The 13,664-nt window shown below is 40.3% G+C and overlaps 1 protein-coding gene across 1 annotated transcript; it reads right to left on the reverse strand.

Moving 5' to 3' along the window:
• Positions 1 to 87: 87 nt before the first annotated feature.
• Positions 88 to 12,818, reverse strand: FAM149B1 (family with sequence similarity 149, member B1; the record flags this gene model as incomplete). The annotated part of the gene is made up of 14 exons (XM_010185430.1): positions 88 to 161; positions 1,916 to 1,997; positions 2,945 to 3,070; positions 3,398 to 3,524; positions 4,421 to 4,627; positions 5,677 to 5,789; positions 6,271 to 6,324; positions 6,918 to 7,048; positions 7,318 to 7,505; positions 9,192 to 9,362; positions 10,070 to 10,189; positions 10,880 to 11,022; positions 12,003 to 12,135; positions 12,714 to 12,818. Coding segments are annotated over 14 exons (1,774 nt in total), but the record flags the coding sequence as incomplete, so codon positions are not given.
• Between the last annotated feature and the right edge of the window lie 846 nt (positions 12,819 to 13,664).

A 13,664-nucleotide genomic window follows, 5' to 3' on the forward strand; every position in this document is an offset into this window, starting at 1 on the left:
AAAACTCTCTGTAAACAACGTTGACATTGCTGACAAGGAGAGGTGGTTCGTGGCTCTGGAGGTGAATGGATGCTTCTTCCTGGCACGTTACAACCCCTGTTTGCTTTTTGTGACTGATCCAGTTCGACTGTGGGCTTTCACAGAACCATGCAGCTGAAGACCTGATGAACAGAGATCATGCACAACTTTAAGACTTCTGGAAGGTATTAAAACTAAGTACCAAATACATCTCCTTTAGCTTAAAACTATTTTTTTTCTACTTTTTATTCTAATATGTGGCTATCAACTGCATTACGTCTAACTTACGAAGTCTGAGACAGTAACTGGCCGTCCAAAAGGCGCACAGTTTGTGCTTTCATAGCTGCTGCATTGCAGGGAACTACTGTATTCCTTGATCTTTCATGAATTATTCAAGTCTACAGTGCTCTGCTGATTTCAGGTTTTTTTAATACAGCAGTCATAAAACTCATCTTGCATTTAAAGATAGTGGGGTGATATCTTTTGGGGGGGGTGGCAGGTATTTATCTCAATTTCAATAGGAACTACTCCTTTGTTGTTTAAAGACAAGTTACTTCCATTTAATGCCTGTATTAAACTCAAGTTGCCCCTTGTACCACTTATATCAGTGGTAGTGGGCCACTCAGCTATTAAGCTAGAAGACTCCTCCTGTCCTCTAATAATTACCCATGTCCTTGCTACCTTAACCGCTGCAGCTTCCATTAACTTTTGCAGCTTCAATCCTATCTTGTCAGTATATTTTTATGTGGGAAACTTGACAACTCCATAAGGAATCCCAAAACACTGCCATGAAAAGAATCCAGTGTAACTTGTCTCGACAGTCCTAGTTCTCAGAAAGTGCCTGTGATGCCCTGCTCTGTGCCACCCTTTCCAGGTGGAGGTGATCCTCAGCATCAGTACAAAGGTAAGTTAACAGGGAGTGCTCAAGGTGGACTCAGGTGAGAGTTACAAAGATGGTATTCAGAAAAGCTGTTCTAAAGCACTAAAGTTAATTTTTGCTCTACTGTAACCTCTGAGCAACCTCTTTCAACTGACTAGGCTAGACTAGACCTTTTTTTAAGGTAAAAAACTTAAATCTCTGAAGGTAAAGTTGAAAAAAGAAAGGTTCATTGGTCTACTGTAACAGTGTTGTAGCTTCCTACTATTAAAAAAGAACCACAACCTTGGTTGTGACTATGTAGGTATTCTGGATGATTATTTTCAAAGTGTATTAACCATGAACAATTTAAGGAGATGACTTTACAGTGAAGGAAAAGAAACTGGGGAGTTACATTCACAACAGAAATGTCTTCCTGCTGCCTTGGTACTTTGCTAAATTAAAACCAAGTAATTTTAGATGAGCTTCTTTTCAGGTTATACTAAGTAAATCCACAAAGTTCATCCAGTTGTTACAAATTAAACAGTACATGGTAATTTGATTTCACAGTATGCATGTGAATTGAAATGGTACAGGCTTTAAAATATACTTTGAGTTGATCTAGTGTAATTCTAAGATCTAGTGCAGGTCTGGTACAATCCCTTCCAGATACAGTGCATTACATATGGACATACAATTTCTTTCAGTCATATAGCTGAGCAGAAGAACAGTCATTGGACAAAGGTAACTGCTTAAACTGGCAGCTCCTGCTCTTAAATCTGACCTGAGAGGCATTGGAGCTGATTACATTAAGCTTGCTTAAATGATTTAAAATACTGGGAGGTAATAAAGTAAAACCAAACTCCCATACCCAAACATATTCTACATTCACGTATAACACTTGTATAAAGGAAAATGTAAAACACGAAGTAGAAGTTAGAAAAACCTCGTCAATGTAATTACCTACGTAGGAAATGCTTCCTTGTCCCAAAAGCCTGCCCCTTGCTTGATCTTATTAAATTCTGTGACTTGTAAGCATACCTGAACCTGCTGATCCTCTGTTCGTCCGAGATTGGTTACTATAACCAATACCAGTGCACGAATGGCGGTGCCGTGGATCTGGCTGAAAAGACAGATCGAGTTATTTATCTTTGCATTAAAAATTCTAAACATCAATATTACCGTACAAACTTCTTAAATACGTACTTGCTAATCCATAACATGTTGTAAAGGCCTAAGTAGAGCTTTTACAAGTTTAAGGACGGTTAAATCAACCTAAAGTTCAACTCCTACACAGTAAAAAACTATACTTGTTTAACACTCTTACACAGAGTGATCACTGGGCCAGTTAAAGGCATTCTTGCCACATCTGGAAATTGTTCTGCTTCAAAATAGATTTTTAAAAAGTCTGTACACTCAACTGCTAAGTCAAGGATGTTGAAATTACACAGAAACCAAATCAGCAGCTAATTAAAAGCTATTGTTGAAATGATAGCTTTTAAAACTTAGATTTAAAAATTTTGTTAGATAGGATAAGATTTCAGTAGAGTAGGTGTTTCAGTAAATTAAACCAAGAGCATTTGATACTGGAAGAAGCTGGACATTAAAAATACAGCAAACTTGTGCAAGAAAGCAATGACTACTGTCCTACCCTTGTCTTTCTGAGTACAGCTGTAGCAACGACATCCCCATGTCTATTCACAACTTGAAAAGCATCCTCTCCAACCCCCCTGTTCTTCTTAAGCCTTCGCAGAAGATGCTAGATTGAATGGTACACCTCAAGTATCTCAAACTTGGATTCTTTAAGAGTGTAGTACCACCAGCTGCTTACAGGTGTAGTCAGGAGCTGTGGGGAGCACAGTGAGATCGTTATCTGTTAATGAGTGACTTGTGCTGTTCGTTTGGCAAGTGCCAAGCAACAGTGTTAGTGTTAACTCGTGGTGACTTGATGAACTCCCTGGCACTGACCACCTATGGCATTTGGTTCTCAAGTGAAGTTTACCTATGTCAATTGTCCAAGCACCCTACTGAGTAACTAAGGATGATTTGGTATAATTTGCCGTGCTTTACCAAGGATGCGTTGGTTGTGTTAGGCCTGGAGAAACGATCAGGTAACAAAAGCCGCTCCTGTAGCTGCTGGTGAGCATCTTCATGCGTTGTAACACTGTGAGCTCGACTTGAGTTCCCTCGAGATTTCTGCATTAAAGAATAACAGCGATGACCTTTTCTCATTGCAGTAGCACATTTGAAATATTTAGCCTAGGAATTAAAGCTAATTTTCAAGTCAATCATTCTACATTTACTTACGGAGAAGAAAAAAATTCTGGCATTAATTAATTGGAATTCAAGCATTCAACTCTGGGTGATGCTGTCGGTCAAAACTGACACACCATTTTTGTGCATCTACTTCAGTTGCTGTCCCTTGCACGACAACAAACGAATCAGAACTCTTGGGTTTGGTAATCTGATCAGCAGTGATTACAATTTCAGACTATCCACCAGTAAAACTGGTGTTCCTGTTACCGTTTGCCTCTGGGATCCTGCAGTGCCTGCACGCTCCGCCGTGGTGGTGGCAGTAATAGGTGGTAGGACGTTGTTTCGGCTGAGCCGCAGTGGGGAGGGTGAGGTCAGCTGCTCATGTGCAGTTGGACTGAAATGCAGCAATAAAAAGAGAAAAAGCACACAGTTTATATGTTCAGCATTGTGTAAGCATACAGTATTGTCAGTTTGGCATTATGTAGAAAGACAATGTTAAAGCTAAGAGCGATGGTTGCAGAATTTTGCTGTAAGATGCTGGTGTTAGCACCGACTATTGGAAATCAGATTTAAAAGATGAGTTCTGCAGCTGGGTGAAGCTTGGCAAAAATCTCTCTCATCCATTACCAAGAACTTCTGGTTTTCAGAATGTTTAATATGAAGCATATAGGTGAAGTGAGTCTGAGAATGAATACTCCAGCAGAAATCCTGGTCGTGGGTGTATATAAAAGCCCGTTGTGGTTAAAATGCACCTCATCCAGTGCAGTTTGAAGGAGTGTGCTGTGTGGCTGGTACTGCAGAATAAAGGTGTGTGTACAAAAAGGTGTCTCCATGGACAGTTACCATACAGTGGTAGAGTCCTATCTGCCCATTCCCAGACACAGCATTACTTTCTGTACCCTTCAGGATGAAGTACTGCTTACTGCTGACTTCAGCCTAGCAATTTAAGATAAACAATACGCCTAGAAAACAGCTGTGGGCCATTTTTAAGCAGAGCAAGCTGATGTCAAGAAAGAGATGGTGGTATTTGCATTGCTTGTACTGGACAGAGGTCTATAGTTTATGTGCAAAACTATCTAAATATGCACACAATTCATTGAATCCCAGCTTGTAGCACAGTAAACATCAAATTTACCATCTCAGCTTTCTCATGGGAGGTTGTGCTTTAACGGGCAGTTAATTTCTTTAAACAAATAATTCACGTCTTTCTGTTGAACTCAGTGCTTTTTTGTGTAAGCTGGGTTCTCTAAGTACGGTAACCTGCAGTGAAAAACTGGTTTTGAAACGTACAATCGAGTTCTCCTGAAGACATCATCCACGGACTCTGGGGTCCCAGCAGGAGAGTGGCTTGTGTTGATGGGATGCAGCGTACGTGGTGGTGGGTTTCGCCTTCTCGTGCAACGTGACAGGGATGATGTGCTGAGCTCTAGAGCACGATTTGGCCACACTCTGGTAGAGAGGATGGAACTGGAGCCCAGCCGTTTGTCATCCAGGTCCCTAACAAAAGAATTACAAACCCAGGAGAGATGTGGTCAGCGTGACTGATGATGTTACCACAGTACTCATCTACGTGTGATACTGACACGTGTAGATAGAGATGATGTGTTTTCATTTTTTTACATAAAGTAATTTACAGCCAAATTAAAAAATAATAGCGGATGGAAAAAACCTTTTTTTTTTTACTGAATTATGAACTTTCTGATTAAAAATTCCAGTAGAGAAGTAAAAATTATTCACAGAACACATTAAAAAAACCCCCATACTGCACACACTATTTTCCACACTCATAGCCTAGATCTAACGCAAGTCCACGTCTGGGAACTGAACAAATCAGTTTCTCTACCCCGTTCTGAGCTTCATCTCTCTTCAGGATGTCAGGTAATGCCACAGCTGTTCACCAAGTGGTAAACCAGCAGCCACCAAACACAAAACCTGTACTAGAAGTACAGGGAGAAGTATTAGTTTCATAGAGGACAAGTAAATAAAAAAGCAGGAAAAAATTTAATTGATAATTAATTGATTGAGGGAGTGGAGCATCTCCCTTCTGAGGAGCGGCTGAGGGAGCTGGGGCTCTTTAGCTTGGAGCAGAGGAGACTGAGGGGAGACCTCGTTCATGGTTATAAATTTGGAAAGGGCAGTGTCAGGAGGAAGGAGCCAGGCTCTGCTCTGTGATGTCCAATGCCAGGACAAGGGGCAATGGGAGCAAGCTGGAGCATAGGAGGTTCAATCTGAACATGAGGATAAACTTGTTTCCTGTGAGGGTGACAGAGCATGGCCCAGGCTGCCCAGAGAGGTTGTGGAGTCTCCTTCTCTGCAGACATTCAAAACCCGCCTGGCCGTGTTCCTGTGTGACCTGGTCTGGTGATCCTGCTCTGGCAGGGGTTGGACTGGATGAGCTTTCGAGGTCCCTTCCAACTCCTAACATTCTGTGATTCTGTGGTTGAATTGCTTTTCCCAGCATTCAAATTTCTCCCACAATGTTTTGGTTTGAATCTCTCTCACCATGAGAGTGCTCTACTTTCCCACAGAGAAGCTATAGCTCTTACAGTGTTTTCTCCATTACAGGCAGATTCCTTTGCTGTAACTGGATCCCATGAATCACCATCAAGCCGTTTAGATTACGTTGAGAGCCACTGCTTGACTCTTGAGAAAGATTCACCTGAAAGTTTAACAGAATAAGAAGTAAATTGCTGTTTGGCAGTGATGTACACATATACTTATAATTTTTGTCCCTGTAAATAATTTTGGAGGAAATCAATTAATTTATTCCATAACACCCAGACATATACTCAGTTATGTTATTTCCCCATCTAAGACAGGCATCTTAGCATTCCATTTTTCTTGCAAATGATAGCGCCTAGAAAATGTGTCCTGCCATGCCCTGTCATACTTAATATTTTCCAACTGAGCTTCTTATTTGCATGACAGGATCTTCCAACAATGGCTATAATCAGAAGCTTTTCGGAACTAATTTTCAGTGTACATTGATATTTTCTATCAAGAATAGAACTACAAATCCCTTTCCTGGATTAGAGCTTGATCTGGAAAAACATCAAATTCCACCCACGGTAACAGCAAAAAAAACCCACCAAACCCAAAAAAACCCCAAACCAGAGCTTTAATCTCTCCAGCATACATACTTGAGGTGTTTTTCTCCTTTTTTTGCTTTTGCGGCCACATCTGGGTTTTGGGCACTACACATACAGTAAGGGGAACATGAGGAAGAGGCAAGGGGTAGAAATAAAGAAGGAAATAAAAAGAAATAAGAAGGAAAGAGTTGAATTAAAATGGAATAACCAGGTAACACTTTGGTGCTCACCACTCTAGGAGCAGATCCTCTAAAGCAGATTATACAGTGAAATTCAGTGTCTGAGAAAAAAACCCCGGTTTACAACTGCACTGAGATTTGTCCTCTGTTGCCTGATGAGTCAGCTATAGACAAGCTAGTGAGAACAGGATCTCGCACACACAACCCTTGATCTCATAATTTAGTCTGAACATTGCTGAAATGTAGAAAGAACTACATTATTAATGAACAGTCACCACACGGTTGTTCGTGGTTCAATACATATATAAAATATTAAGTTTTAAAGAGAAGAGCAGGAATTAAAATTTGCAACTGAGGAATAACAGCACTTAAAGTGTTAGAAAGGACAGTCAGCATTCATAAAAAAAACCCCAAACTAGTTACGTATCCAAACACTCCCCTGATGTACTCAAAGCTGTTTGCTGAGGTACCGCAGTATTGATTTGTCCCTACGCAAACCAGCTGGCTAAAAATACTTACCAGATTTGATGTCACTGAGGGCATTTTAGTTTGTGGCACACGAGGTAACAACGCTGGCAGAGGATCAAACTGCAAAGGGCTTCCAGCATCTGCTCTGACAGTTTCTACTGTTAGGATATTTTTCTCATCATCTGTACAAAGCAACAGAGAATTCCTGTCAACACAGGCTATGGCATTGCCAGTTGTGGACAGTGCTACAGATCTGCATGTTTTAGAAAAGAGTCTTCTTAGATGCTAATCTCTGTTAAATCTTTTGAAAGCACATCTCACACTGTTAGCAAAATAACCTTCTTTTCCCCTGAAGAGATTATTCCCAAGTGCATCTCTTTCTCATTGCATCCTTGCAAAATGAAGTAACTGAGGTCTCCTTTGGAGTATTCGGTTTAACTGTGATCCTTACCAGAAGCTGATCCTTCCCAGTGTCTGCAGATTAATTCTTCCATGCAGCCTAGGACTTCACTCCACACATCATCAAACACAAATGTGAGCACAGAATCCTTCATGCAGGAGTACGGAGAGATAGGAGGAAACCCCAATTTCCGTCTACCAGAGGAGAGTCCGATTTTCCTCTCATGCAACTCCTCCTCCCTGTAAAAACGTGAGCACATTTTCTTTGTCTCCTGTATTTTTGCTGGAATTATTTAACAGGATTAAAACATTAGCTAAGGCTGCGTTTCTGTTCGTTTTTCTCTTAAACTGAAATAGGTCAAGGCAGCTGGCCAAATAGCTTGAGGAAAATGACCTAAGGAGAAGTGTCGTATTTATAACACATCATTTCCACAAAGCTGACAGTACAGTAAACAGCAGTGTCAAAAATCTTAGTCTAATACTGAAAAACCCCACTTCTGTATGTTACACAGAGCTTTCTGTTCTGCACTTAAACTTTTATTTCTTCCAGAATCTGCCACTGACCTGAATTAGAAAGGACTGCGACAGTCGCCTTACCACTGCACACCTTGGTTCCCCCATACGCAATGACTATAGATGATACGTCATGAATAATGAATAATTTACAGAGGAGATCAAAGTTCCATTTAAAAATAAATATTCATAGTTACAGTGATATTTTTAAATCATTTTGTTGGACTCCATATCTAACATCACCACAAAATTCTGAAGACAAGAGAGAAATGTTACTACTCATGACTGTTTTAATGCCGCACTCAGCCTGCTCCTCTTACAGCCAGGAGGTGTTCAGGGCAAGGGCTTAATTCAGTATTAGACAATTAGATTTAATCGATGATAAATAAAAAAACCCAAAACTAATTCACAGCAGCCAAGGGGCCTCTGCTGCAGACTCTTCCACAGTGCAAGAGGTGTGAAACCCGGAAGACAACTGCTCATAGAAGTTCACCTTCACCTGCCAAAATAAACTTTAGATGGGAGAAAAGAAATACCGATGCAAGCAGAGTTATTATGGTTTTCATATCTGCTCTTGGAATTAGTACTTAACATCAAAAAGCTACAAACTTTGGGAAAAAAAGAGATACCACTAGGAAAAGCATTTTACCACTCTTTATAGAGACAGCAGTATTTTTGCTGCAGCAGTATCTCTCTGGCCTGGTCAAAGCATGTCATCTACCAATTTGAATCTCACAGTCCATGCAGATAAGTGGCTTTATTTATTAAAACCAATTAAATGGTTAACAACTGACAGACCCATCCAGAGTCCTCACCCAGGCTGTATGTTCATATTGTTTGGTTCAATAAAGTAAAGGAGCAAAAAGAATTCTCTTTATGCCACCCTTAATCCTTTTTTCTTAAGAGAAAAATAGCGGCATCGTTTCTTGGCAAGCATCAAATCTCCACAGATTCTTAAACTACCACTGGAAAGCTGCAAAGCTACAATTCCACCCCAGAATACTGGTACAAAACCAAAGCAGCATCTGCCAGTACGTGACAAATAACAATGAGTTTGACTCAGTAGAAAAAATAAATGGCATTTCAACAAGTTTCATTAAATATGCCAATACACAGCAGGATTTTAATTACGGTGGAATGAACTATTTAAACTAGGCACAAAAATGGCTACTATGAAAATTTATTAAAAAATGAGAAAAATAATTTAGCTAAAGAAATTGTCCTAGGAGATGGATTAGGAGAATTCCCAGTGCCCTGTCAACCTCAGGCTCTTGAAAGTTCTCTAAAGGAAAGATAAAATCATCAAATATTTCATCAGCCAACATCAAAATGAAATATTTATCTGTATCTATGTCTTAAGAGCAGAAATTCCAGGACACTGGTACTAGTTGCTATCTTACATTGGATACGTACACATCTCTGCAGTCAAATGCTAAATATTCCTCCATGACGCCTTCAGAGACAATTACTCCATCTTCACCCTCTTCGCTTTCCGGAGAACACGAGGTCGGAGACTTGGAGCGGTCGGCCTTTTTGTGAATGGGAGTAACAGAAAGAGGTACCTTCTTGCCAAAAACACTAAATCTGAACAGGTGACAGTTTTCAGAAAGTAGAAATGAAAGTAAGTTGTTATTCTACTTCAAACAGCGGCATTTGCTGAACTCAGAGGCTGAGACACAACACGGTAGTTCAGGCCAAGCAGTGGGGAGGCCAAGAAATTTTGCGTTACGGGAGAAACTCTTGGTCTGGCTATTTTTTTACTTTTTGCTAAGGGACTTAACACAACACGGTAGTTCAGGCCGAGCAGTGGGGAGGCCAAGAAATTTTGTGTTACGGGAGAAACTCTTGGCTATTTTTTTACTTTTTGCTAAGGGACTTGCAATTTCAGGAAAAAACAATCAAAGTTAATAAAAGTTCTAAAACGTTAAATAACAAAAGCAGTACTAATGCAGTGCTTTGTATTTTTGAAGTTCTCTACAAATTCAATAGATGATTAACGATAAAACCAGCTACAATACATACAGATCCTAAAGAAGTCAGCAGCAGCAAAGGAGCTTCTACTGATTGAGCAGTTTACTGTAGTTAGCAATGAGCACAACTGTGCAGTCTGCTGTTCTGAATGTACTACTTTTAGTTTAAAAAGGAAAGAAACCAAAAGTGTGCTGTGTTGAAAACTCAGCCTAACAGAAAGGAGTCAGGCTTCACATTTGAGGAGGCCTGCAGCTGCAGTCCACGGAGAACAAAACTACCTTCCCACCTTGGTCCGGTCTGGATTAACCACTAGTACTTACTCATTGGAATCTTTTTCTGGTGGTGAACTTACATCCGAGGAACCTAAACTGCCAGAAGGTGAACTTGAATACCATCCATACCCTTCATCTGTGGGCATCACTATCTGCTTCCCCACAACCCTGCCACAGCGAAAGCAAAGGAGAAATAAATCAGAAAATGTTGAAAGTAAGATTATTGACGTGTGTAAGAACACACAGCAGCAAAACCTAAATATTCTATTTTATATATATATATATTCCCTATATATATGGTATATGATATCATATATATGATATATATATGATATATAGGGAAGCGATGCAGTTTTCTTGGTGATAGGTAAATGTGGTTTCAGTCGCTTTCCCTAGTACAGATTGCTGTGAGTCAGGTGACTACATTAAGAAAAGTCTGTTTGTTTAATGCTAATTGTAAGACTTTTGAATACGGACAAAACTGTTCAAGTACACACAATGAGGATTGAAAATTTGAGTTTCCAGACAGCCACAAAGAGCGTTGAGCTAGGGCAGGAGGATTTTTAAATTATTGTAAGTGCCTGGCTTTTAGCTCTACCATACCTCTTTTCTAAGAGAATTTTGCTGTGTTAAAGTCAAGCCAGTTGTAAATACCAATGACACTCTGGCAAGGAACCCAACGTGAGACAGCAGAATGTTTATTAATGCCAATGACAGGAAGACTACCAGAGTGATCTTTTTTCCTCTATCTACAATATAATTGCATAAAACCACCCTTCTACTAACATAAAGCAACTGTTTCCATCCCTACCCGTTTATAACGGTGATGGTCCCAGCAATAGTTCAGTAATAAAATACCTGAGATGAGGAAAGTTGGACGTCCACTGGTGACATTCTTCCCGCAGTCCCTCAACATGCACATTTTCTTTCTGCTCATAGAGAAGCTCATCAATTTGTCTGAACATTTGCTGAACTTGTTGTGTGGCAGCTTTATCAAATTCCTAGGAAAGAAAGTTCTCCAATAACCACCTAGTGAGTAGAATTTGGAGGAGTTTTTTTAACAGAATTTTTCTTTTTTAGAATTGAAAAAGACAACTATTTGTTTAAAGCTTAGAGGGACTGATTTAAACATTTCTATTTCCTATTAGGTAACTTTCCCCTGGAGATAATGCAAACTGCTGCTAGGACTGATGGCAGCTACATAAAAAGCTTATACTGACCCAACAGAAAAACTATTCAAGTGTTTTGAAGTATCTGTGTTATGTGAAGTTAAAGACACAGCAATTTACATAAAAGAAGTCTGAACAGGAAGGATAAAATGCAGCAAGGTTTTAATGCAATGAAAAATTTCTTGCTTGCAGTGTCCACGGGCAACAGCAAAACAAAAAGCAACGCAGGCTGGTGTGAAACACTGTGCAAGTGAAGGATGTTCAGGACCTCTATTACATGTTCGTGTGTAGATATAAAATGGGGTCGGTTCCTGTGTAGTTTAAATCTAAACAGTTCCATCTCACCTCACAGAAAGCAATAGCGCCTGTTTTTTCTTTTGGTAGAAGGGGAATAAACCAAACATTTCTAAATGAAAATAAGAGGCTTACTATATTTTGAGAATCACACAAGTACGTAGAAGATAGATATACTAACGCCAAGTGTCCAAAAGTCATCCATTCACGTTTGGGATTCCACAATAACAGCATTTATTATGTTGTACAGATACATTTATGCATTAAATGATTTGCATTTCCAAAGTTTTAGATGGAAATGCAGAATATTAACAGACTCATATAAGCCTAATTTGTTTTGATCCGAGAGAAAGGAAAGATGGGGAAGAGGTAAAAAAGATGCTCTTTCTAGAACCACTATCATGATTTATTGACAGATCCAATCGTCTTTTTTATCTTGAAATGTATTTGAAATGGTATTTCAAATGTCTTTCTACTCACTGTGTTACATTTGGCTTGGATTATTATGTTCTACTCACATCATAGCCCCAAGAGAAGACTGAACTGTCTTCAGTGGAGGTGTCGGCGTAACTCTGACGAGCAGACCAGGAATTCCCATCATCATCTGGAGTAGCAGAAGGATAAACTGATTCCTTCTGGATTTCAGACTCCCTGAAATGCACATGTTGAGGTAAAAAAGGAAGAAAAAAACCCCAGCAATACAGAATGACAAATAAAGTGGGTAAGTAAACTTTTGTTTCTCTACAAAAAAGCACAGATATATCAGAATAGGTCTTAGCAATGAGTGTTTTCATAGGGTAAATATTTACTTCAGAGGCATTTCAGCAGCAGTCGTAGTACACAAGAAATTATAACAACCGTAACTCCGAATAACCTCAATGACATAAGAAGTCTGGAGGTCAAGCAAAACAGATTTTCCAAAAATGATCTTAGTTAAGCTGCCGACTCTTTCAAGTCCCATTTCCACACCACTCAGGAATTATTTTTATCTTTTCTTCTCTTGTTTCTGCCATAAAATTAGATGACCCAGGCTATTTGTGAGCTGGGAACAGAACACAGTTACGCACTTGTTATTATTTCCAAACTAGGAAGGACGTGTTCTGCAATTACACAGCCCTGAGGTAAAGCCTAAGCCTGCCAACTGTATTACTTCTGTAAAGGCCACTCAACACAAAGACACCTGGTTCTGCCATCACCTACGAAGATTCACGTAACGTTACGACAACTACCTTGAGCTTTCGCCGCAGTTTTCTGCCGTGGGTGCGGCTGGGCACACCTCAGCTCGTGGTTCTGGCAGTGGATGATGCCGCAAGGCATGTTTTGGAAGTCCTTGTCTGAAACGAGAAGCGGAACTTGAACATTGCTTACAAGAATAAACATCTACAGAGGTTTTTTTTCTGCTTTTCAAGGAATGCACTAAGTTGCATACCAGAGCTCATTTTTTATTATTATCAGAAGGCAGTCTTGTTACCAATTCATGTTCCCAAAGCTTTAGAATTAAAATATCAAAGCCAACTCTAGGTTAAACACAGAGTTAAAGGTCTTTTGCTTAGAAACCTTAGAATAAAGATTAAGCCTTAAACTCAAAATATTGTTGTGACTTGGGCTACAGCTCTCTAAAAGCAGGTGTATTGTCATTATCCCTGCAGGAGACTTGTAACCAAACAGAACAAGAGTGGCCACCAAACATGCACAGTCAAGTCAGGAGAAATAGTATGTGCTAGTTGTTGGGGGGTTTTTTTGTTTTGTTTTGTCAAAGTTTAGATGTCTAGGAAAGAGGGAAAAGTGACAGCAGTTGGGGAAAGTATCTATGCAGAAACAAAAAGCAGCTAACTACCAAAACCTATGTATCTGCTTAAACCTCTCACCCTCCCAGAAAAGCACCTAAACCTCAGTTACCTCTTGGGTCAAAAGACGGCAAGAAGAGGGATTTAATGACGCTCTCACCCCTGTTTTTCAAGCGGCGAGCACACTCGTGTGAACCTCGGTGGAACGGCTCGGTGGGAACCCTGCACCGCAGCTGCCCTTAACGCTCCCCGCCTTCCGAGGCAGCACCGCTGCCCGCAGCCCTGGCACAGGCCCCCGCATCGCAGTTACGGCACCGGCTCCCCGTTAAACTCGGCCCACCCCAGCATTACGGGCTCCGACCCCGCGCCCTGCCCGGGGACGCGCGGTAACCG

This window comes from Mesitornis unicolor, unplaced genomic scaffold (assembly GCF_000695765.1).
Source record: "Mesitornis unicolor isolate BGI_N332 unplaced genomic scaffold, ASM69576v1 scaffold6495, whole genome shotgun sequence".
In the NCBI taxonomy this organism is placed as follows: domain Eukaryota; kingdom Metazoa; phylum Chordata; class Aves; order Mesitornithiformes; family Mesitornithidae; genus Mesitornis; species Mesitornis unicolor.